General features: G+C 39.9%; 4 protein-coding genes and 1 long non-coding RNA gene across 5 annotated transcripts in view; 2 read left to right on the plus strand and 3 right to left on the minus strand.

Moving 5' to 3' along the window:
• Nucleotides 1–41: 41 nt before the first annotated feature.
• LOC135652188 (uncharacterized) lies at nt 42–3,868 on the plus strand. The gene is made up of 3 exons (XR_010502083.1): nt 42–522; nt 2,818–3,212; nt 3,288–3,868. It is a non-coding gene; the product is annotated as an uncharacterized LOC135652188 (long non-coding RNA).
• Nucleotides 3,869–4,112: 244 nt separating this feature from the next.
• Nucleotides 4,113–6,009, minus strand: LOC135652187 (probable protein phosphatase 2C 68). Its single transcript, XM_065172973.1, has 4 exons — nt 5,508–6,009; nt 5,099–5,428; nt 4,892–4,997; nt 4,113–4,790 (listed from the first exon to the last, which is right to left on the minus strand). The coding sequence occupies exons 1-4, from the start codon at nt 5,931–5,933 to the stop codon at nt 4,456–4,458; spliced, it is 1,197 nt and encodes a 398-aa protein (XP_065029045.1). The 5' UTR covers nt 5,934–6,009; the 3' UTR covers nt 4,113–4,455.
• A 1,546-nt stretch (nt 6,010–7,555) lies between these two features.
• LOC103972276 (tropinone reductase homolog At5g06060-like) lies at nt 7,556–8,974 on the minus strand. Its single transcript, XM_009386563.3, has 5 exons — nt 8,789–8,974; nt 8,478–8,685; nt 8,195–8,411; nt 8,009–8,115; nt 7,556–7,932 (listed from the first exon to the last, which is right to left on the minus strand). Exons 1-5 carry the CDS (start codon nt 8,884–8,886, stop codon nt 7,756–7,758), a joined length of 807 nt encoding a protein of 268 aa, XP_009384838.2. The 5' UTR covers nt 8,887–8,974; the 3' UTR covers nt 7,556–7,755.
• Nucleotides 8,975–15,076: 6,102 nt separating this feature from the next.
• Nucleotides 15,077–16,125, plus strand: LOC103972277 (thaumatin-like protein). Its single transcript, XM_009386564.3, has 2 exons — nt 15,077–15,250; nt 15,328–16,125. Exons 1-2 carry the CDS (start codon nt 15,190–15,192, stop codon nt 16,002–16,004), a joined length of 738 nt encoding a protein of 245 aa, XP_009384839.2. The 5' UTR covers nt 15,077–15,189; the 3' UTR covers nt 16,005–16,125.
• A 177-nt stretch (nt 16,126–16,302) lies between these two features.
• Nucleotides 16,303–25,372, minus strand: part of LOC103972278 (pumilio homolog 2) — a 9,505-nt gene continuing 435 nt past the window's right edge. The window contains exons 1-9 of the mRNA XM_009386565.3: nt 24,767–25,372; nt 22,075–23,600; nt 21,489–21,630; nt 21,292–21,399; nt 20,308–20,520; nt 20,104–20,214; nt 18,780–18,974; nt 17,247–17,421; nt 16,303–16,739 (exon numbers count right to left, since the gene is read on the minus strand). The exon at nt 24,767–25,372 is cut by the window's right edge and continues 435 nt beyond it. Of these exons, the coding sequence (XP_009384840.2) occupies nt 16,693–16,739; nt 17,247–17,421; nt 18,780–18,974; nt 20,104–20,214; nt 20,308–20,520; nt 21,292–21,399; nt 21,489–21,630; nt 22,075–23,600; nt 24,767–25,372 (3,123 nt within the window). The 3' untranslated portion in view covers nt 16,303–16,692. The remainder of the gene's footprint in view (nt 16,740–17,246; nt 17,422–18,779; nt 18,975–20,103; nt 20,215–20,307; nt 20,521–21,291; nt 21,400–21,488; nt 21,631–22,074; nt 23,601–24,766) is intronic.

Consider the following 25,372-nt stretch of genomic DNA (forward strand, 5'->3'; position numbering starts at 1 on the left):
TCATATGCTACGGTGGAGGTAACTTCCCCGTGGTGGGGTTAGTTCACATCGCCGTTATTGTCACTGTACTTGATCGGGGTGTCGAACGACGAAGGGCGGGTCGCATGGAACGGACGTGGTGGATGGTTTGGAAAGGGGACGGAAAGCGACGGGAGCGAAGGGGAGAAGCCGATGGTCAGAGTTTGGATCAAGGAGTGTCGAGCTCGACCCTAGAAGATTACATCCGAGGGAAAGAGAGGAGAAACTCGAGGGCCGATGGGTGGCGACCTCGACGTGGGGGCGCACCACTCGGACGTGGTGGATGTTTTGGACGAAGGGAGACGGGAACAACGGGAGCGAAGGGGAGGAGCCAATGCATACCGTTTGGATCAAAAAGTTTAAACTGTGCCCTAATCGGTTGCATTCTAGGCAGAGAGGAGAGAATCTCGAGTGACATTGTTCTGAGGGAAGGGGTTGAATCGCTTGATTTCCGGCGTTCAAGGATGACAAGACACAGATCCCTGGCCTAGAAGCAGAAATGAGGTTATCCTTCTTCTAACTTGCTTATTTGGTTCTCCCATTCTGCCTGTGAATGTTGATCGTTCTCGTTCTGTCTCCTTTGATGGCTAATTGTTGCTTACTGTGACTCTTAGCGATGCTAATCATGGTGGATAGTTACATTTCATTTTCTCAAATTTCCTGTGAATTCAGAGACATTCTCCAAGTCGTAAAGTTTTAATTATCATATCATGCCCATAGAATCCGAGACTTGGACAAACCCTATCTAAAGGTCAAACCAAAGATCATAATGGATACAGGTCCACTTAAACCCTTTTCTAAAATCCACAAGACCCAGGTACAGTCATATCCCCGCAAGAGGGATCAGGCTTTCATATAGCATGGAATTTTATGCTAACAGGGGATATATATCGACTGATATAGGAACATACGATAGAGTTTTTAACTATCATTATCTAATTTGGACGTGATTGGGTTACAAGACGCTTGGAGCTATGATTTGTTCTCCAGAGTTATGTGGCCGATAATTTGTGTAGACGAGCAGCTGCCTATGATCTTTGCTGACGGTGGGAAGATCCCTAAAGCGCTGATTCATGCAATTTTGTAAAAGGGAACTAGTTGGACTGCTAATTCCACATTAGAAGGCTAAAATCTTTGCCAGTTTGTGGACGATAGCACTTCTCTTGCCTATTGAGAAACTTCACTGCTATGAAAACTGAAGTTTGTTTCAAGTTAAGGCCAAATATCCAATTATGAGTTAGGTAAGAGCTAGTAATTCATTTAAGTTTACTAAAAGCTGCTAAAAATAATGGCACGGATGATTAAAATGATTTATGAACATTCATAAGAAAAATATGGAATAACTTCTTTCCAAGGTTAACAAAGTTTTGAGACTCAGTTTTTTTGGGTTTTTCATATAATTTAGTAGTATAGTTTCCTTTCTATAAAATTTAAAGGCCTAAAAGTGAATGAAGGTGGGTAGTTTACAGGCTTAATTTGTGAGTCGTGTTCATGAATCAATGAAACTGAATCTTTGCTGAGTGTAGCATTAGATCAGATTTCTTTTGGACAACTTACTGATAGTTTTTCTTTTCCCATTATTTTTGAAGACTCTATGATCTATGACCATGAACTTAATTATCAAAAAAGAATTATGACCATAACACATGGTATTCTTCCAGTTTTGGTGTGTATCAACTAGACAAATGTGCTCTTGACACTAGGGGTAAGTGTTGTGATTGTTTTAATGTATGATAACATAAGGGTAAAATTAACTAGATCCAAGTAGGTTTCACTACAGCATACCTGATAAACTTAAGAGATGCAAAATATTGAAACAATTAGCAAAAGATGATATGATTCCCAAGAACAACCTTTTGTCATCCTTGAAACTGGTTTTCATATTATTACATGTACTTTTCTTTAGAAAGCAGCTGTACTTGATTGTCTTTGGTGAAAATCTTCCTTTGAAATTCAGTGTAGCTTATTTATGAAAGTAGCAAGTATTTTGATGTTCCAGTCGGAATGTAACAAAGAGTTCTCATGCATGTGAGCGTATATGTTTTGTGCGTGTGACCATGGTAGGATTTAATTTTTTGAAGGTATGGGTAAGCAATGTTCCTCACACATGCTTGGGTGGAAACAAAGGAAGCCAAAATTGGATTATAAAGATCAAAGTCAAATTAAATTTTCTTGTAGATCAAACTCAGTATATTCATGATCAATCAGAACTTGAATCATGTCTCTAAGACTTCTAGTTTTCTTCATATGTAAACCCCAAGAACTTCTCATAAGCTTATCATTTTCCTTTCCAAATGTGTCTTCTTCTTGCCCTAATTGTGCGGATGGTTCCAGATATTGCACTTGGTTACCAAATGAGAGTTGATTTTGATGCTCCTCATTGAGTCCCAAGTTTTGTTGCTTTCTCATACGATGCTGATGAGAACCAGATTCGATTTCCTCTCGAATAGGGCGCATCTGGAATGGTAGCACTTCTGCAACTCATTGATCATTAAATCTGAAACAGGCATTTGACTTAGTTCATTGTTCAATACATCAAATAAATTGGATTCATGATACAAATGTCATTGTATTTTGTGCTCGCTTCTTCAGTAGTGAAAAAGTCCAACATGTGAGTTCTTATATGTTATGACTGCCGTTAGGGATTTCCTTCGATTAAGTTTTATGAACTCTATGTTGAATCTTCATGTTTTTATAGAATTCTTTGTTACCATAGCAAAAATTCAAGATTCTCCATTATAGAATTGTTGTTCTTATCATATAATTGCTTTTTAAATTGGTTTCCTACTTTTGATGAAGATGGAATTCTGCTTCTCGATGTCAACATAATTCTAGGAGCTAGAGATTACTGTACTTGGGCAGTGTTGAGGAATTGAAGCACTGTGGCTGATGAGTCAGTACGGCCGGGTCCACTGACCGATGTTGGAAGTCTTTGGTTGGCTGAGTTGTCTGCCGAGGTCGGTCACGCCCTCAGGATAGGGCGTTGGCGTCGGAATATTGATTGACGTCTCTCTGTTGGGTCATTGGTTGGTGGCCCTTGGTCAAGACGCTGGTTGGCGGCTCTCCGTCGGGATGTTGGTTGGCGCCAGGAAGAAAAACGCCTCTCTTGATCGGAATGATCTCCCCTCGGGCATAACCGCTTTCCTGCACATAAGGCCCCCGTTGAGTGGTTACTGATTGTGGCCCCTCAACAAGTAAGTCAGCGTTTTATCTCTATTTTTTGCCTCCCCCTGGCTAGATGTTGACCAGGGGTTCTTATACTACTGTAGGAGGGTCGGCTGTACACGGGTTTTGCGTGATGATCGATCGGGGGGGAGAGGAAGTACCTTTGCGCGGTCGCCGTCCTTGAAGTGCGGAACGATGCCATACGACACCGTCCCAAGCTTTCCGGGACGGGATGTATCGAGAAATGCCTTGGTACATGTCCTGGCCGGCGCGTGGGAGAGCTTCTCCTATTGACCTGGCGATGGCGTGATGGGGCGTCGGTGGTGACGTGGCCCGGGCCCAACATATACCGTATTAGACAGCACTACCAGTTTATACACAAGGAGAACCAACAGAAGGTGTGGGCAGGTATATCCTCCCAGAATAATCTAAGGAAATTGCATTATGCGGCTTCCATGTTTAGAATCAATTCCCCAAGTTTCCGCATGTTGTTCATAGCCTCCGTTTGCTTCATTTCTTGATCGGATCCTTTTATGTTTTTGCAATGATCAAAGCTGTTTAAAACTACATAAAGTTGCCTTTTATGTTTCTTGATATTTGAATTAGGTCTATTCTGGATTCATCGAACACCATGTTGGTGAAAGTTTGATAACTTCTTCTATGATTTATTTTTTACTATTATTTTTGCCCCTGTGGTTTGCAAGTGATTGGGCGTGTATGTGCTTAGGGGAATATCTATATATAATTAAAACACGATGTTTGTGTCGTAATGTTGATCTGAGTCTTGTTGAGAATCAAGGAAAATGCCTTTCGCTATAACAAAGTTACTTCATTAATTCCATTTCGTTCTCATTTTCTTAAAAATATTTCATGGTGTGACTTTGTCCAGTATCTACATCAACTTGTTTTAGAACAAAACAAGCACAATCTTTTGCTAAACATTGGCCATAACTGATCCAAACATCTGTTCATGATCCGTCAGGTCGTTCGTCATTGACAAAGGTAATCGAAAGCCCTCGAGGAAAAGAAGGGAATGCTGTAAAAGGTGAAACTCTACTGTCACCATACAAATTTGCCACCTTCATTGTAATCAACAACAGAAAAGAAATGAGAAAAGCCAGAGAGATTCTGGTCATCTTAATGATTTCTCATCTCCATCCTCCCAGGTTAGCTACGCCGGCGTTTTTTCTCTTTCACCGCCACTCAAGGCAATCTGGTGCTGCTACGGGGAAGCTGAAGAGATATAAGAGAATAATAGTAAGTCTTTCAGTACTACGAATTCTTCCTCGTCGGCGTCGTAGGCGCCGTTTTCCATTTCTCTCTTAGGTCGACGACGACCACGCTGATGTTATCTGCGCTGTGCCTCGCAAAGGCCAGCTTTGTCAGCAGTACGGCCGCGTCCGAGCACGATGCATCACCGCCAGCGACTTCCTCTTCTTCGTCGCCGCCGCCCTGCAGGCACATCCTTGCGATGTCGCAGGCCGTCTCGTTGCTCACCACGTCCCACAGCCCGTCGCTCGCCAGGATCAGGCAGTCGTCGCCCTCCTCCCTATCCAACACCGTCACCTCCGGCTCCGATATCACGTACGGCTTCAAATAACTGTCCCCTGTTTTTATGGTTCATGTTTTTACGATCGACTGATTAGCCCCACAGACTTCCAGATACTCGGATGGAGGAGGGAGAAGAAACAGCGGACTTGGAGCTTACCTATGGCTCGAGACATGGCGAGCACGCCAAGAACCCTCGCCCCGTCCCAATAGATCACTCGACCCCCAGCGGCTTCGATCCGCTGCAGCTCGTCCTCTCGGTCCGGCTGCAAAATTTGCACATCATCAGAACCATTACTTGTGTCGGCTGCCCGCGGGCTAATTTACTGGTGGAAGGAGAAAATAGAGATCCCTTTCCCTTCGATACCTTGTGGTCGGAAGAGAGGGGGATGGGGGCGCCGTTGCGGCAGAGGACGGCGCGGGAGTCGCCGCAGTTGGCGACGACGATCCGGGTGGGGCTGACGACGGCGACCACGGCGGTGGAGCCCACGTGGTCACACCTCGGCGGCTGGAGCTCGCATCGGCAGTCCTGGCTCGGGCGCTCACCGCTCCCGTTCACCGCCTCCGCGTCCACCCGAGCGAAGCTCCTCTCCATCGCCACCCTCCATGCCTGCGGCGATGTAGCGGCACCCGACGCAAGCGTCTCTACTTCCTCCGCCACCACCTCGTGCATCCGATCGCTACACAGCGACGCCACCTGCAAAGCACGGAAGAACATATCAGCTACTGGAGAAGAACAGGAAGAGAGTTGGAAAGGGACAAGGGGACTATCTTACGTGAGAGCAGCCATGACCATCAAAGACGCCGAAGAAATGGTGCCTCGCCGAAACCCCATCGTCTCGCCGAACAAAGTCGGGACGGATGGAGACGGCGTCCTCCATGTCCCTCCTCCGCCCGCGGACCGCAGCCATCCCAAACCTCGGGCGCCGACCGGACGTCCCCAATTCCGCGGACGCCATAATGGGAGGCTCCAGACTCGGGCTCCCACCCGGTGTCGTTCCAGACTTTTCCGCGCTCCCGGAGGAGCTGCCGCCATCCATCCTCTGCCGCTTTTCACTGGGTTCGTCCTCCACCGCTGGTGCCTCCACCCCGGCGACGAAGCTGAGCCGCCGGATCTCCATCCGGCGCCGCCTCGCCGCGCGTGATCCCGGCTCGCAGGACTTCAAAGCCGCCGTCTCCACGCCACAACAGATCTCCGCCATTATCGAGGTACACACAAGAAAATAGAAACAAAACTTGGTACCCTTCGCTCTCTCTCGTTCTCGAATTCGAACCGGTGGAAGGTAAAAGAGAAGCAGCCGAGGGTCAGCCGTGGCTCCTCAGAAATAAGTCACACTCAGTACACTACGCCGACGAGTCTACCCGCCTTCTCATTGGGCAAGAAGGTTTCACAATCAGTTGGTCCTACACGAATACCGTCGTTTTCTCCAACCGAAATGCAGGAAGATGAGACGGTGCCCAGAGACGTATAAGAAAGACGTGGCTCATGATTTGCTTCCACGTGCCACCTGTTCCCCCAACAGAGCGGACGAATCCGAAGCGTCCATCGTGGTCGGTCTCACCTCTCTCGCTCCTCTTCTCGACGCGTGTACAGGCGTGGGGTGGGAGGCGAAAGCGTCGTGGCTTATCTGACACGCATGTGGTCCCCGAAAACGAAAAGGTGATGCCACTATTCTAAATTAAACCGGATCGATCGGTCGGGACTCGCCTTGCCTTTCGATCAAACGGTGTGGGAACGCATCACGTGGATGCTTCGGCGCCGTACACGATTGCTTCGGTTCGATTTCTCCAGTTTTATATATAGGGTGGCAACAGCGCATGTAGACAAGGGATGGGAGCGACATAATAATATTAGTAACGACAACAGCTACAACAAGAATAACGCCTACTCCAGCCAGTCAAATACCATGGTCGGCGGACTCTGTGATCGACACGCGTCCTTCATGACGTGTCTTCGAGTCACGTTCCTCTGACTTGGATTAACAAACCTCAGACTCTTTTTTAATGGAATTGAGACGTAGCTATTTGTATTATAATCGGTGCCCGGATATGAGTTGATCCGATTGGATGTGGGTTGTGTTCGACCATGCGAACCACCCGATAGACGGGTCAGGATTTCGGACCCTGTGCAGATACTTTAGCAAACGGGTCGGATTAGGCCGAAACAGTTCGAGTAGGACCCGGTAGTGGATGGTATGTTCATCGGCTCCTAATATGCATGTATGTACCAGCTAAAACTGAAGGTATTTGTAAATTATAATTTACATATATATTTAAGTTAATTGTTGATCAGAACTCCAATTTTCACTAATGTATTTTGAATGAAAAAAAAAACTCAATATGATGTTAAAAATATTAAGGATATTTTAAATATTCTAAACCCTTGTATAGTTTTTATTATGATATATCAATAATAACCGTGGATAGAAGTGATAAACTTGAGTGTTTTGGAGGTATCATCAAATTTTATAATGATTATTATTGTATTATGTTTTAAATTTAACAAGGATATATATCAAAAGAACTTTTTCCACGCACCACACAATTTTTAAGTCAAATCAAGAAAAAGTAAAAAGTAAAAGAGATCGATGGATGCCCCACCCCTACTCACGAGAAAAAAAGGTGAAATTAGAGATTGATACTTGTACATTTGATCATTTCCAAGAAAAGAAACTTTCCATGGTCGATCACCCCGAATTGCTATCATTGAGAGGTGATGGGCTTATTGTGTGATCAAGATCAACCACGAAGACTCAGTCGCAATAATCCCTGTTTAGCTGTGTTGGTGTCGTCAAGAAGAAGACGTACCACTTGCGATTCAAGGTTTGTCAACTTAGAGCTCCTCCGATAACTTATTATAACACTAAATCCAACCGATACATGATGACCACATAATAGAGGCAGACAAAACACAGGGAACCTATTTAGGTATCACATAACCATGGTAAACGCATCTCGGCAGCCAACGGGCCAACCACAAAAACGGTTTTATTTGGAGGAGATCGCCGTGGCTTCCGGTTGGGTTTACAGGTTGCCGTTGACAGATTTACCACCGTCGACGCAGATGACTTGGCCATTGATGTAGCAAGCAGCAGGGAGGCACAAGAAAGCCACCACAGCTGACACCTCCTCCGACTCGGCCACGCGCCCGAGAGGGATGCGGTACGTCTCCTTCGCCACGAACTCCTCGATCGCAAGCAACTGTGTTGGGGACGCAAACATTAAGTTTGGAATCCAGGCATTTCATCGACTAGGTGGTGGCGGAGGAGGTCATTACCGGTTCCATGAGAGGGGTTCTAACGGAGCCGGGCGCGACGCAGTTGGTCCGGATGTTGTCCTTCGCCCACTCGCAGGCCAGGCTCCTGGTGAGCTGGTTCAGCGCCGCTGGAGAAGAGCAAGCGAGAGTCAAGTTGCTGGAGATCTCGAAGAGCTCCAAGAGCTCGACGAGTAATCGAGTACGTACCTTTAGTTGCTCCGTAGATGGTTATGTTGTCAATGCCGACGATGCCGGCGAGCGAGGAGACGTTGACGATGGTGCCTGCTCCTGATGCCTTGAGCAGGGGGTGGGCGAGCTGGGTCAGGTGGAACGCAGACTCCAGGTTGGTGCTCATCATAAACTTGTACTCGTCAGGGGTTATGGCCACCATCGGCTTCACAAACCCCGTCCCTGCGTTGTTGACCTACACGACGAGCACAACAAGTTCACAAGCAGCTCAAATCACGAGCGGAGATTTTTTGTTGCTCACCAGGATACTGAGCTTTCCGCCGAAGGTGGACTTGACGTCCTCCATTAGCTTCTCTCGATCATCTCGGGACGAGACATCGCAGACGGAGCCTGTGACCTTAAAGTTCTTCGCCCCCCATTCTTTCAAGCACTTGTTGAGCTCTGCTTCGTTTCGGGAGCAGGTGTGGATGGCTGCTCCGAATCTAGCTAGTTCCTCGACTATGGCATACCTGGAAGGCGGACAACAGAGCTCAGTTCATGGTGGCCGATCACGAACAAGAAAATAAACCCTGCAGCTGCTAGAGAGATGTAGACATGATGGCAGTATCGTACCCGATTCCTTTGGTGCCGCCGGTGACCACGGCTGTTGCGCCGGCAAGAGACCACCTCTCGTCGTTGGCGATGCAGCTGCTTCCAAGACCGTTCTCCATGGCTTTCTTCCGCTCTTAGCTCGAGACCCTAGTCCCTACCCACGCTCTGTATCGATTGAGCTGGTGGAGGCGATGAAGTGGAGGGAGCAGCAAGCATGGGTTCTTATAGAGAGCTGCTCGTGAACCAGGACACGGATGCGGTCAACCATGAAGAGCGCCTTATGGGCAGCGGTGGATCGACCGAGGCTGGCCGCTGCTGATTGAAGACAACAGCTCGTCCGACACCAGAATTCTCGCTAACAACCCCCACCTACCCCTCTCCTCCATCGGGCGCCGGCACGGCACGGCACGGCACGTGAATCCGACCGTCCATCTGCCCTGGAGACGACTCTCAAAGCCGTCGACGGAGTCCTCGTACGAATCTCAAAGCAAGATTTGCTTACCCAACGCATGTATGTAACGAGGCAAAGGGGATGCACCCACCAACTATATGTGGAAAAGTCAAAAGCTCCGTGAGGTTGTGTAATATGAGGTTTTCAATTCTCACGTACTTTACACTAATTATTATGTGAAATGAAGTCGATGGATGGTGGAATGCTTCAAACTCGGAAATATTTTAGGTTTCATAATATCCATATGATTCGTATTATTATTATTTATAAGATTAGCACTATAGTTATGTCCCACAAATGCTTAAGTTAATAAAAAAAATAAAATATATGTATGATTGATTGATTGAACATTAATTTATGGAATATATTAATCATATGACTTAGAAACACCGAAACAACAACGTCTTTTACCCAAACACCGGTTGCTACTAAAGAAGTTGAGTCGTTGACTTGAGCACCCACAAAAGACCATCGGAACGCAACAACAACTACATTAAACAAGTGTATGCCTAATGGGACTTCTTCTTTCGGCAATTGATCCGAAAGAAATGGATGGATGGCGGTCAAAATGATTCGTTGACATATGACATGGCACCTCATCGATTCACTTAGTTTACGGTCGGTGGGCAACTACGACACGTCACGGGATAGAGACTTAATAATGCATACCACGGGAAGCCGACTAAGAGCTTCTCGCCATTGGGGAGGGTCGGAGGCACATCAACCTCCACTCGACATGCGTGGACTTCAGTTGATAGCTCCACATATCTTTCTAATACCCAATGCATACAACATGTACATTCAATCGAGTAAGAAAGGCCTGCGAATCATACGTCGGGGGGTATTCGTGATAAGACTTTTTCTGATGTACGTAATTATTTTATTGTCTTTAATCTAAAAATTATAGTGCATTTTTGTTGGGAAAATTTTATTGAGAACCTCATCATGCATACATAGGCAGTCTATTTATAAGGATAAAACATTAATCTAGATTAATTTTTTTTGAAGTATAGAGATAAGCTTTGATTATATTTAAAATAAATTCGAGAAGTACTTGAATTGAGAGTATTAGATCATGTGGTACTATCTAATTAGATAAGATATACTATGAATATTATTATAGACTAATACATGATATTATCGAGAGATTACAGATACTTTTTATCCCATATTTATTTATAATTTATCGTTTATAGCGGTCTAATTCTTATTGTAGATCAACATCGCTATAACTTTTTGATGTGACGATGATGCTAGTGTAAATCAGATAAAAAATTTATGGATGACATCAAAAGACATACATCGTAAATTTGATCTATTACTATTTGATCTTAGATTTTGACATTAATTTTTTTTTAATAGTAAAAGCATAACATGATTTTTTTACTAATAGAGAGTAATATCCAAGATACTACTTGACATTAATTTATTGAATTTAAGTTCGAGTTAATAATATTAAACTTATTTAACCTTTTATAAATTCATTAAAGAATACTACTTTTTTTAAATTTAGAGGAGAAAAAGAAAAGTCGAAGTGAAATATTTGGTATTCGGTCTCCTTCGACGTGCGGCGCAGCCCGTACGACTTTGAACAAAGATGGGCGGAGAATTTGGGCTCCAAATCTCACATCGCAAAGAAACAATCGCCTGCTGCCGTTTGTTTGTCATCCTTCGTCGCTTTCCATCTGACCTGATGGTTACTCGTCGTGGAGTGTTTGGCCGTCGCGTTGAATAGTCTGTCTGTGACTTGGGCTTCTTCCTGCACGTCGTCAGCAAGTCGAGCACAGTTTGCTTGACTCGAAGAAGCTCTCAAGATTTGTTCTTGATGTGAAATGGAAGTCACGCCATTACAACCTTTTTGGTTGCTTCTCTCTTTCTTCCACTTAATTAGTGTCATTTTCTCTCGATTAATTAGTGGATATCTCGAAGGCTTACTCACTTACTTACTGCCTTTTGTCAGAAGAACATCTATCTGGCAGCGATGGAGGATAATGATGATGGAGGCATGGGGGTGGGTTAATTCAAAGGTTTCATCTAATTTTCTTGAGTATTTATTATAACTCTAATCACCCATAATTTTTCTTTCTACGATGTAAATTAATTACTATAAATAATTATACTATTTTATTTAAATTATTAACTTTTTTTTATTTGTATAGTATGGTTAAAAAAATATTAAAATCAATTTTCTTAGTTACGTAGATAAGTTAAAAAAATTTGTTAATCAATTAAATTATTAGTCGATGCATTTCCTAATAAGCGATGTTAATTCAAGAAAGTAATTAGTTTAAATTATATTTTTTTTGTATGTGAATCATAATAAATAAATATTATAATTCTATCTTATGTGTGAAAGTAAAATAAAAATTATAAATTATTGTTTATCTTTAAAAGAAACCAGATTTCTCTCTCTTATAGAAAAGGGATTACTCTTCTCTAGCTTTTTATGGGACCTAGTAGTAGTTAATAGGATGCTTGAGGAGAGGTAGGAACTTCTATTTTATTATAACCAACTTTGATTTATGTTTTAATTAATGGTTAAAATTTTATGATATATAATAATATTTTAATCTCAAGAATTAATGATTAATAAATAATAATAATAATTGATTTATAATGTTAGAATAATTATTTGACTTATAATAGTCTCTCGAGCTTAAATAAATTTTAATATTATTAACATTTTTATATCAATATAATAGTTTTAATTCATTTAGTTAGATATATTTATATTTCAAAAATTATATGTGAATTTTTATAATTTAATTAGCTTTACATTTAACATCATGAATCTACATTACTTAATTTATGGATTTGAATTACTCTTTAATAATTTAAAATATTAAATCTGATTTAATAAGAATGATCAAACTAGGAGTAATTAAGTTGATTGATTAAATCAATTCATGTGGTTCGGCACAATCTAGCATGTTAGATATAACCTAGCTAATGTGACTAAGTATAGTTCATTATGTGTGGTTTGTATGATCCAATGGCGAAATACGATTCGACCCATGTGAATAGACATGATCGAGTATATATGGTCATATACAACCTAGCTCATGTGGCTAAACATGGCACAACACATGTGGTTAGATACAACTTTACTTATATGACTAGATATGACCCATTTCATGTGATTATGCATAACCCAACCCATATACTTAATATGGTATAACTTATGTGGCCAAGTATAACTCAATTCATAGTGCCAAACATGGTCCAACTCATGTGGCAAGCATAACTCAGTCCATATGGCCAAGTATGACTCAACCCATATAGCTAAACACAACTCAACCCGTGAGTCAATGTGATCAAGTTCAATAGTAAAACTCGACCTAACTCATGAGTGAGGTTCAATCTAACCTATGAAGTTAGACCCACTTAACTATACAATCCAACCTATTACTTGAGATAAGCATGTATGATGCATATGATCGTCCAAGACTTAGGTGAGTCGGTACAGTCCAAACTAACACTATACAATGTAGTCCAATTTTTTTTATTCCTTTATTAGTTTAAAATTAGTAATTGAGTGGATTTGATCCGATCAAGTGGTGATTCCAACTTGATTAGTTCAAAACTACTTGATCTAATTAAGATTAATTAAATCTAAATTATATTAGTTCTATAAGGATTTGAGGTCGATTCCATTAGATTAAAATTTAATTGAGTATGGTTTAAGTCAATTTGGTTATTCCAATAAAGGTTATGATTGATTAAGGATTATTCAGAGATTAATGCCATTTTTTATGATTTGATAAAATTAAAAATTTTATCTGAATGTATTATTTAGAAATGATTATTGACTTTTTATTTTTATTTTTAGATTATGTATATGATATTAATATAATTATTATCATGTAGTATATGTGACTACCCTTATGGTCTATATTAGAAGTGCAATATGTGTGAAAAGAGCTATGAGCCTATCATAATATGGAGCCAATAATAAACATAGTCTAGCAAATAATACATCAAGTATGGTCATTTATAATATTTTATCATATTATTTCTTAGATGTATGCATGAATGAATGAATGTAAATGAATGAAGCAATTTCCTTTTGAGATTAGTGAGCAATCGGATGTGATAGTTAGATAATTCCTTCATCCATTGTTGGAATGAATGTGACCCCACTTGGGCAAGTGAGAGATATCACTTCATTCACTATTGGAAATATAATATGAGTTCTATCTATCCGCTATTAGGACGGATCCATCCCATAGAATATGTCATTTTATTCAACATTCAAAGAGTATACCATTGGATATAATACACGTCTTTGTTATTTGATCGTTATATATGTTATCGAGATGTGTTACATGTGACTGATATATGATTTTATTTATTACATAATAATAATAATTATTTTTATGATGCATCAATTTTATAATGAATTGATATGTTATTGTTTTATATTAAATTATTATATATATTTCATAAATATTAAAATTATTTTTATAATTTTTTGAAGGTTTCTACTAATATATATATATATATATATATATATATATATATATATATATATATATATATATGGTGTATTTTTATCTTATATTTATTTTTAAAGTAATATATTACTTCATAATAGATTTGAGATTAAGGTAAAAGCGACACCTTTTTTTTACTCTATCAAGAAAATATGATTCATTTTTTATTAAAAAATATTATTATAAAGATAAAGATTTGAATTTAAAAATAAAAAAATATATTTTTTATAAATTATAAAATATTAACATAATAATTTACTTTTTATAAATCTGGGATGTGACAATAACAATTCTTACTTACATAAAAAATTCGAGAAAAAATTGTTGAGAAATATCTAATATTCACAAGGAGCTTATGCCATCTTAATCATGGAAAAAATCACACCATTGTTTCTTCTAACAACAAAGAATTCACACCAATTTATATATTTTTTTCCTTTGATCTTATTCTACAAAAAGAAAGACATATTTATTATTCCAAGTCTCGTACTTTGAGGCAAAGCCACCTCTAAGATGACTCACCAAAGCATCCATAGATGGTGATGGATGTTAGATCGTTTTCGTATCATTAGATAACTTCGTTGAACTTAATTCACTAATCAAAATACATAAACTAAAATTAATAATAATATAGTAATTAAATATAAGTCTATCTGAGTTGTAATGTTGAACTAATAATAATAGGAGCTTACTATTTAAAGTCTTCTTACTATTCATAATCATCTTATTATTTATTTATAATCCCTTAAAAATTAATAAAATAATATTTTATAAATCATAATCTCTCAAATTGTAAAGGTCCGAAACATGATATCTTTTGATTAAGGTAAACGATATAGAAAATAATATCTTCTAGAATATTAGAAGGTACATATAATCTTAAAAATATTAGGTCATTATAATAAATATCAAAAACTATTTCTTATCTTTTTTTTTTTTTTTTTACTTCATCCCATTTCATCATTTGTCTTTTTTTCCCATCATTTTACGTCATCTCTATGATCAAGAAGAAGAGAAAAAAAAATAAAAAAAAATAAAAAAAAGGAGTGGGGGGAATTATAGGTAAAGAGTGAAAAGGTTATATTCGAATTGAATCGAGGATTAATATATATGTATACATATATATATATATATATAATATATATATATATATAAAGATATTTTTTTTAAAAATAAAGTTTTTAATATAAAATTATAAATAAATAAATAATAAAGAGAGGTTTCAAAAAAGCAATCTTCAATCATATCGTTGGTAAGAGTAAGAGGTTGGAGAGGAAAACCCAATAGCAAGCAAAGCATATGTCCTCCCTCCCTCCCTCGGACAGAGATTAGGCAAAGCAGCAAAGAAGAAAAAGGAAGGAACAGAGGACGTATGCTGCGGGGATTATTATGAAGCACTCACTGCCTCTTCCCCTATAAATCGCTGGCCGTTGCCGCTTTGCTTCACCGCAACGAAATCCCCCTCGACAGGAAGAACAATGCCAGCTGCCCGGCAACACCTGTTCCTTGTCTGCCTCCTCCTCCCTATCTCCTTATCCTGTGAGCCTCGAAGCACAAGCAAGCAGCCTCTACGGCAGGGCTTGACGACGTCCTGACCTTCTTCTTTGTTGTTTCAGATGAAATCCAGCTGATACTGGTGAACAACTGCAACTACAGCGTGTGGCCTGGAGTGCTCGGCAGCGCCGGTCATGCAACACCAGAGGACGGCGGCTTCCACCTCGGCCTCGGCGAGGAGGCGGTCTTCGACGTGCCGAGCTGGTGGTCGGGGCGGGTCTGGGGCAGGCAGGGCTGCGGTTTCGACGGCCAAGGGAAAGGGAGCTGCGACAGCGGCGACTGCGGCGGGATGCTGCAGTGCAAGGGCGCCGGAGGAGCGCCACCGGCGACGGTGGTGGAGATGACCTTCGGCACCGACCGGTCACCTCTCCACTTCTACGACGTGAGCCTGGTCGACGGCTTCAACCTCCCCGTCACCATGGCCCCGGTCGGGGGAGGTGTTGGCTGCGGCGTGGCCGGGTGCGAGGTGGACTTGAACGTCTGCTGCCCTTCCAAGCTCGAGGTGAAGCAGAACGGGAAGGTGGTGGGGTGCAAGAGCGCGTGCTTGGCGCTGAAGGCGGACAAGTACTGCTGCACCGGGGACTACGGCTCGCCCAAGATCTGCAAACCCACCCTCTTCTCCCATCTCTTCAAGTCCATTTGCCCTCGTGCTTACAGCTTCGCCTTCGACGACTCTTCCAGCCTGAACATATGCAGGGCATCGAGATACCTCATCACCTTCTGCCCTCCTGCAAGATAGACAGACAGACAGACACAAAGAGAGAGAGAGAGAGAGAGATGCATGTGTTCTGTGAAATGTAAGCAGGACCTTCATATGTTATTTAGCCGTTACTGCTCTACTGGTAGATGTATCTTCAGCATCTCTCTCTCTCTCTCTCTCTCTCTCTACCATCTGAGACACCTGAGGTTGCCAAATACAACAATTGCATGCACGCAAAAAGCCTGGCAATGGCAAGTCTCGGAATAATACATGACAAGTAAGCACATGAACTGTAGCACTTCACATAAACAGCCATAAGTCGAATTTTGCAAAGACATTGGAATAAATAGGTAGAATTAGCTACTACCTAAATTGTATCTCAGGAACATTCCATGATCAAATAAAACAGGAACACGAAACAACCTTTCGGACAGACGAACAGCTCTCGGTAACCGACATTTTTTACAGTCTTTCTTGTTAACATTTCTTCATCACCATCTTTTAATTTACACCCATATAAACCTTGTACAAACAACTATCTTCTCTGTGAAGACATCATATATGTGCTAACCCATCTGAGCCTCAGCCATGGTGTGACAAACTATTAGTTCACCTAGAGAATGTACAAACTTCAGTACAAGCAGCATTATTATTGCCAACTAAGCCTGTACCAGCCTACACGCAAAGCCGGGAAGCTCACACTAGCCTCAGCTGTACAATGTCATTCTCATGCAATCGAAGATGCATGCTGGGTCTGAAATCCGATCCGCCGTTCTGCGAAACAACATAGAAATAGAAACATTCAGATAGAGCCGAAGAGGCCACGGAAGAGTCTAGCAAAGTGAAATCAGCAGTGGTTACTAGTAGAACTCAAGATAATGATTAAGAAACAGAAATGCTGGCATCGAATGTATCAATAATCCTTTTTAACTTCGGGACAAAATTTTATTTTGTCGATTGACTCATGAACTTCGATTAACACTATTAATCAAATCTTACCGTCGGCTTCCGTCTATACGCCCAATAAAAATCTAATATGGCTGAACAATAAGACTTGCACAATGTGCAACCATGACAGTTTTCCATCGATGCTTGTGGACAGAAGCTGGCGTAAAGACTTGATTGAGATATTAGTTAAGCTAGTGAGTCGAGCGACGAAAAAGATAAATTGAAATTTACTCCAAACTTCAAGGTTTAATAACCGTTTGGCCTTTATTCCACAAGAATGGGACATATAAACAAATCAAGTAAAAGGAACTAAAAGAGACTATTGTGCCTTACCCCCGGCTGCAACAAGTTTCTCTACACGAGCAACTATATGCTTTCCGTAGGTATATTTTTTCAAAGCATTCAAGTGGACCTTTATTCGTGACAGAATCAGTTCACGTTGCTGATCATCACAAGTCTCCAATACTTTCTGTACAACATAGTTACCAAACTGATCTTTCATCATGGCCTGACACGAACATAGAGAAAACATAAGCACAATAGTCAAAATAGTTATATTTTCTGTCGAGCATATAATTCTTTGGCTCAGACTACAGTAACCAAGCACCTCGAAATAGTTAGAATACAACAAAGCATTGCCTTCTACTGACAGGAAGAAACTCTGTTGTAAACAAAATATTGGGTTAGATATTAAGTAGTGTAGAGAGTTGATCGTGAACCTTAAAAGAACAGCAATAATTTCTCAAAATCATACCATTACCTTACGACAAATTTCTTAATACTGGACATATCTATTCCAGGTCTTGTTTAAGAGCTTAACTTATAAGTAATGCCTAAAATTAAGAAATTGTTTGTACATTTTCATTTCTTATCAAGGTTATAGCTATTTGCATGACTTTTATTTGTATAGTTAAAAAGCTTATGTTTTTGTGTAGTAACTTACTATTATGCATTCGCTTACTGTATCTAACAATATATTCCCTGTCGTGGTTGACTAGTTTAAGAAAGCAGATCTTCATAAAGAAAAATTTTCACCAAGATAATGTGGAAGCTTATGATCATGTCCTAGAATTACTACAGAATAACTGCTACATGCGTTTAAGTGATGCATTTTGTGAAGGCTAATGTTCCAGATACTTTAATAAATGAAACACACCAAGTCTCACGGTCACAAGAGGAAGCAGAGTGCCCCAGTCCCACCCATGAATTGGGACAGACTTTATGTGGTTATTTCTTCTGCCTACATCAAACTGCCCTTCTAAACCTGTCCAAACCACTACATGGTTACTAACAATTGTCTGGTATGTCTAGAAGAAACTTACTGTGACAAATGCTTACATTTGTTGGCACTCCTAAATTATTAAGCATCCAATGACTGTTTATGCTTAGCAACAATTATATTGGTAAAATCACAATCAGGGTAACCAAAATAAAATTTCAGCACAGTAATAGATGGCTAAACATAAAACACATTATTAGGTTAACAGCAACTAGCTTGCTCATATTTGCAGATCAAGTGAGATGCCATGATCTCTGACAAGGGTTGAGTCATGAGATTTGGTCTATCAGTAACTGAAGAATTATAATTGTTTACAATCTGTTTGGTCCATTAAACCCTAAGTGCTATGCTTCTGATTGATCTCTGCAATTCATTTCTTTATCTTCTACAATAATAAAATGGCTGGAATTCAATGATGATTCAAAGATTTCAAATATATACAGTGTAGGAAATAAACTTCCAAACATGTGAATCCTCCTAAAAGTTAAAAGTCGGGTGAAACCACAATATGAATAATTTACTAATCCAAGAAAATTACAAAATAGTGTAATTCAGAAAAACATTTTGAACAACGGGAAGAAAGAAACCTGAAGAGGCTCATTCTCATCAGTTGAACCAAGCATTTCATTCACCAATATTTGACGTTCCTCGAGACTGCCAAAAGTCAAACATTTTTCAACAACATTCGAAGCAAACTTATGTAGACTCATCTGAACTATCTGTCCGGCTAACTTCTTAATGATGGCAGACCTCTCACTAGGTTTCCCATGCTCCAAAACATGCTGTCAAAAAATAAATCTCAAGTAGGAAAATTCAAGCATAGAGAGTAAAGATTGCAAATGTCACACTGGAAGAAACATTAAAAAAGAGGTGAGTCAGTCAAGCACAAGACTTGCAGGTTTCATGACTTAACTATTCTAGGCACAGCACAAGTTGTAAAGAGGAAGCTACAGCATAATCTCTCTAGAGTACCAATGAAGTGTCAGTCTTGCCACATGATGTCATAAGGAAACAATGTGTCTGACAAAAATGGTAAAGGGGATAGCATTGAAGTAAAACCATATAAAAAGTAGTTCTTTTTATTCATAAATGGCACAAGCAAAGGACATGCCTCTGTTGAGACATACTAGTGCACTGTTGCACAATTGATGGGTAAAAAGTGAGTCCATGTGTGAACACCATTTACGTAATGGAAATTTCTTTTTAGTTCAAAAAAAATCAAAGCACACCTTGCTCTTTCTACGAATTCTATCCGGATTTCTCTTTAACAAAGTATCAAAGAATTAAATTATATTAATCAAGTTTTCTCATATAACCGGGAGAAGCAAAAAATCTCCTGTTTGAAACCAAGAGAATAAAATTATGTTGGTTAAAAATTCAATAGTCTTCAAATTCCAAGTTATCTCTAATGCCCCTTTAGCTTGTTTGATGAATGTTACCCATACTTCTATGTAAAAATTCCAAGGCAGGAGGAAATCTTGGAAGGTCTCAATGGCATCATTGGTAAGCCTTACTTATGCCGATGCCTAGTCTAAAAGTATATCGAGGATATGCTCTGTTATTTCATTAACAGTAAAGCCAATAAATGAGGAGCACAGTTTGACACATCAAGATAATCTTAAAATATTTGCTAGAGGTTGTTTTATTATAAGAAAAAATTGCCCATATGTTAGGATAATATGGTCATTAGATTAGTTCAGTAACAACATACAGAATACAGGATCTTTCAGCCTAAATAATCATAAAGCCACATACACATATAACTATATAAGTATAAAAAAAAACTGCACAAGACTAACAAATATATATAAGTTATTTTAGTTTAAAATAATGGGAGCTAATAAGTGCCACTAGTCGATAAAACATGAACCATGCATCTTTGGAGCAAAAAATTACAGATAGATAAGGAACCTGGACAACATAATTTCCATACTGGTCTTGAGTCAACAAGCTAACAGATTGTAGAATTTCTCCCATCACAATCTGTTGAGTGTTAGGGTCATCACAATACTCCAGTACTCTCTGAACCAGGAAAAAAAAGCTCAGCAGGGAGTACAGCCAAAATGAATACAGCATCTAAACTTTCAAGAATAGTAAAGTTCAAGGGCAATAAACCTGTATGACACGACAGCCATATGGATGAGTAGATAATGTTACAACTTGATCATAGAAGGTTGATATGATAAACTGAATTGCATCCTGGGGAACACACTCGATACATTTCTGGATGACATGGTTCCCATTCTGGTCACGTACACAACGCATGACATGCCCATCAAGCTCCAAAACCATTTTTTTCTTCAGGTCCAAATCAACAACTTCTATGGCCTGTGAAATAGGTCAGATTTCATTTTCCAATAACTTCAATAAGCCATTAACATGCTATTAAACGACTAGAAAATCAATTAGGAACATATTTGAGCTGAGGTTATCTTTGATCAGAAAGAATTACCAAAATTACCTTGCTGTTCACTAGGTAAAAATACTTCATTCAGTTAAATGGGTATGTATTTAATATTCAAATGTTGTTGTACAGTGTCCATATGGATGATGCACTATACTCATACTAACCAGTCTTTAAGAAAAAAGGATGAAAGCTGAAAGGGAGAAGCCTATCAAAATTTATCTATTACATACTTTGTAAGTGATTTTTCATATGGAAGTCCTAAAGGCCAACTAACATAAAAAAGAGTACCTGTTAAGTTGGAAAAAGGCAAACACTACAAGAATTTCCTCCTATAACAAATACTTAAGTTTATTGTTTTCAGCAGAGAGAGGACACAGAAAGCAGAGAAATGACAGAGACAGACTGTGATAAGGCCTCCAGATAACTGATAATAGAAAAAGAGAAAGGGGAGAGAAACGACAGAGACAGACTGTGGTAGAGACTCCAGACAACTGAAAATAAACTACTATTTGATTATATGGATGTTCAAAATATTAGATAAATGAAATTCAAGAACAAAGCACAGGTTTGTATCTCATTACAAATAAAACTTCAGATCCAACTTTAATTATATGGAACAACAGATATTAGCCACAGTGATACAAAGATATTAGAAATAATCATGTGTACAGACATGTCCTTAATTATAATACCTTTTGAATTACCCGACAACCATACATTTGAAGGCTAAGAGCCAACACATGCTTATTGAGTTGGTCAGACAGTTTCCTTCTCTGAGCTGTAGATCCATGCTCAAAAAACTAGAACAATGCCAAATGTAAGCTGTTGCAGGACGTGTCTATAACACAAATAATCTAGACTTGACAGTTAGCGCATCTAATTGCAATACCTTTTGCACCACATAATTGCCAAAAACATCGGTCATCAAAGACTGAGCACGTGGCATGATTTCTTCAAAAACCATGTTTTTCTCTTCAATTGTGGCAGTTTCAAGTTTCTGCTGTATAAATCGACTCCCATACTGGTCAGTACTGCACACAAATAAAAATTTAAAATTTAGATATTCACAATATCCACAACAAACTCTAAGGATATCAAGTTACAGAATAACATTTCAGGCCACAGGTTAATGATCAGAAGATTATTATAATTGGACCCAAGAAGCAACCATATATAAACATTCAATGGATAATCCGGCAATTTGTTCCTTGTGAAGTCAACTTTGCTTATGAAATTTGAAAATCTTTGTGTTTAAATTTTTTTGATATTTGCTTACTCCATGGTAAATAAATTAGAATTAGTTGCAACTTTTTTCAAGGAATCTATTTCATGATTCTAACATGAACTTTAGCAAATGTAAAGGTAATAATCCAACAGATGTACATCTGTGGGGCAAGAAACTAGTTGTTCTGTCAAAAGCCAAAAGAAAAAGATACAAGCTTAAGAGTTAAGACCAGCATGTGAGTTACGCATACCTAAACTCAACCACATGACCAGCAATCTCAGCAAGTTCAAAGCATCTGGTCTTATTGTTCTTGAACTCCTCTAAAAGTGAGGACCGAAAATGTTTATCCAAGTTATGAGATTGATCAAAATACCATGATCCCGTAGTACCTCCATTTAAATTTCTCAAGCCATAAGGAAATTGTGTGTAGTGCTCGCCAAGCTTAAGAGCGCTTCCAGGCCCAATTTGAGAATCAATTTGTCCTGCTAAAGGGCTTCCTGGATATGATAAGCCCAGGTCAAAAGCAGGACTGCCATAGTAACCATGATTTGTAAACCCAAATTTGCCAAGAAGCGAGGGATCATACTGTTTCTGTGATTGGAGCAATGATGCAATGTAAGCATTCTGGACCCCAAGCAATTCTGCATGAGAATTGCCCACATAACCCCTCTCCATGGAAGGATCACCATAACTAGCAGCAACTTGTGCAGTATATTCAGCAGCCTTCAAGTACTGAAGGTAAAGAGGGTCACTAGGTGGTGTTTGGAGAGCTGCTATTGCTGACTGATTACCAATTTGACCGAGACTTTTCAGATCAGTTAGTCCAGCTAAACTTGATGGTGCAAAAATACCTCCTCCAGAAACCATAGGGTCCATACTAAGAGATGCAATTGCTGAAGCAGCAGCACCACTTTCAAATGAAGGAGGCACAGCGCCTGTGCTAATATGATTCTGCAGCATCGAAGGAAATGCAGGATTAACAGAATAAGCACTCAACCCACTGCTACCTGCAAAAGCTGCAGCTACACTCTCAAGGTTCTGATAATGACCAGGTGAACCACCAGCATTAGCAACCAGAGGTAAAGAAGGTGATTTCACATATGATTTGACAGATGAGATAGTGGATTTACGTGGTTCAATTGGATCACCTACTCTCGAGCTCAAATTTCTTATCTCCACCTGACCTTCAGTAGTGGAATGAGGAAATGAAGCCTTCAATGAATGTGGAAGAGAGGGAATTATTAAAGAATGTGGATCAGAATCTTTCATGATAGCCCGCATCCTAATATTTTCTTGGTTTGTTAGCGAATCAAAAAGAAATTTGTGGTGATCATCCAACTCGCTTTGAAGCTCTGTTCGAGAGGTATTTTCAGCAGCTACTGCACCATCAGTTGACAAGCTAAAACCTGATATTGCAGCAATAAGGTCATCAGAATCAACTATAGCTGACAGATTGTCTTTATCTTTCTGGATATTGGCGCCAACATTCAGAACAAAAGGTGGAAGACGAGGACTAGGAGCCCGTGCAACCAGCTGCGGATCAGGAGTGGTGCTTTTCATATGGGATGAACTTCCAACAGATGTAAAACTATGTGGAAGACCATCAACACTCATGACATATTCACCAGGTTGTTGCCTACCTAAAGCTGAAACGTCATTGTTCAAAGAAAGCTGAGAATCAGAAGAACCTAATGCTTCGAGACCATTTGCATATGCATTACGACTTTGTGGGCGTGATGGATGGTTTGAGATGGGAGTCTTGCACCCAGTGTCGCCCTAGAAAAGCACACACCCACAAAAAATAAATGAAGTTAAAAAGGGAAAAGAGAGAAACAGTTTATCTGATGCAAATCCTAGGGCAAGATAAACAATCGATCAGCATCTTTATGTTCTAGAATTGTAAAATTCAAAAGGGGAGAGTAGCATAAAATATAAGGGCAACAGACAACACAATTTCGAAGTCATTCATTTTTTGATCTTGCATACAAAATCCTGCACAATAACAATGCACTGATGGCATAGGTGAAATGCTGGTCAATCATACTGATCTAAAATCTTCCTAATTATATGCAATGTGAAAATTGAGATCGCATAATTAGCCAGAAATCACCTCCTGATCACTCAGCTTTTCATTTCAAAAAGACTACCAATTACTTACGAATCATAACATTAATGAAGATTCAGAACAGTTATATCAAAATTTTATGTTTACGACAAATTCAAACGGCAGAGCAGTAGTAATTTTGGATAATTCTCTTAATAATCAATAAGTCTAAGTCATACTATCATGTTCAAGTTTCATAGTATCGGTATAGTAATTATAATTGGGTTTAAACTAAATGCCTCAAAGTGAACTTCTGAACATATTCAATTCAATCACAGAATTAACTTAGTCACACACGTCTTTGTGCTGGTTGCAACAGTAACAATCAAGTCAGGTGACACTTGCAAATATGATTTAACTAACTGAAAATTTTAGAAAGTACTAACAGAACATTTGTCAGCTATTTCCATGTCTCCTAAACACATCCCCAGTCATTTCCATGAGTTCCAGCAGATTGGAATTTGATGACTGCCCCAGTGGCACGGAGATATCAGATATCACGTTACCGTGAGTATTGAACTTAGACAACCTAGTAGATAGTGTAAGGTATCACGACCAAACTAATATAAAGCATAAAGGTCTCTGCAATGAATTTGAGATTCTACATCAAAGGATCCTTTATTTGTGACAAAGATATGAAAGAACACTTCATGAGAAAGTACATACCTTATTACTAATTACTATATATATATATATATATACACACACAAATATATATATATATATATATATATATATATATATATATATATAGAGAGAGAGAGAGAGAGAGAGAGAGAGAGAGAGAGAGAGAGAGAGAGAGAGAGATGAAAGATGAAATTTGTGGCGCTGGAGTCACCTGAAGGACATCGGCAAAGCTCTTCTGCCGGCCGAGTGGAAGCCTGATCAGTTCGTCTCCGGGTTTGTCCAGCCACTCCCCTGAACCAGGTACCTTTCTCGACTCTACAGCATGCTCCTGTGGATTAAACAGCGGCTGCTGCGAGAACAGTGATATATGACCCTGTTCCTCCCAACGGCTCTCTTTCCTCCTATCTCCAATCTCCTCAATAACCGATCTCCCCACCTGAAGCCTCTGAGTTGACCTCCAGTCCTCTTTGGAGAGCACTGGAGGTGGGAGCCGCGGGTTCAGATTCACATGCGAGTAGTAGTAAGAGAGGTAAGCGGGATTGGAACGGAGCTCCTCCTCGGATAATGATCCATCTCCATTCTTAGACTCCGGTAAATCTGGCACGTTGGCGCCAACCTCCAGGCCGAAGAGCCCTCCCACGGCAGTGAGGGAGCCCTCCACAGTAGGTGGGGCGGAGCCGCTGCGAAAAATATTAAGCTCCCTCTCTCGATCGATCGCCTCTTGCCTTCTCTGCTCCCGAAGCAGCGCTCCTAGCCCCTCCAACTCCTCCACGTCGAATGCATCCCCTCCGCTTCCGATCATAGAACGAACGCCCAT

Source organism: Musa acuminata, chromosome BXJ3-11, assembly GCF_036884655.1.
Source record: "Musa acuminata AAA Group cultivar baxijiao chromosome BXJ3-11, Cavendish_Baxijiao_AAA, whole genome shotgun sequence".
Taxonomy (NCBI): Eukaryota; Viridiplantae; Streptophyta; class Magnoliopsida; order Zingiberales; family Musaceae; genus Musa; species Musa acuminata.

Bases quoted from the DNA above. Each gene is read 5' to 3' on its own strand.
- LOC135652187 (XM_065172973.1), bottom strand. From the start codon at position 5,933: ATGGCGGAGATCTGTTGTGGCGTGGAGACGGCGGCTTTGAAGTCCTGC. The intron at 4,998-5,098 runs GTATCGAAGGGA...CAAATTTTGCAG, and splicing joins CCCTCTCTTCCGACCACAAG to CCGGACCGAGAGGACGAGCT. The intron at 4,791-4,891 runs GTAAGCTCCAAG...CCATAAAAACAG, and splicing joins CGCCATGTCTCGAGCCATAG to GGGACAGTTATTTGAAGCCG.
- LOC103972276 (XM_009386563.3), bottom strand. From the start codon at position 8,886: ATGGAGAACGGTCTTGGAAGCAGCTGCATCGCCAACGACGAGAGGTGG. The intron at 8,686-8,788 runs GTACGATACTGC...TCCGCCTTCCAG, and splicing joins GGCGGCACCAAAGGAATCGG to GTATGCCATAGTCGAGGAAC. The intron at 8,116-8,194 runs GTACGTACTCGA...GCTCTTCTCCAG, and splicing joins CATCTACGGAGCAACTAAAG to CGGCGCTGAACCAGCTCACC.
- LOC103972277 (XM_009386564.3), top strand. From the start codon at position 15,190: ATGCCAGCTGCCCGGCAACACCTGTTCCTTGTCTGCCTCCTCCTCCCT. The intron at 15,251-15,327 runs GTGAGCCTCGAA...TTGTTGTTTCAG, and splicing joins CCTCCCTATCTCCTTATCCT to ATGAAATCCAGCTGATACTG.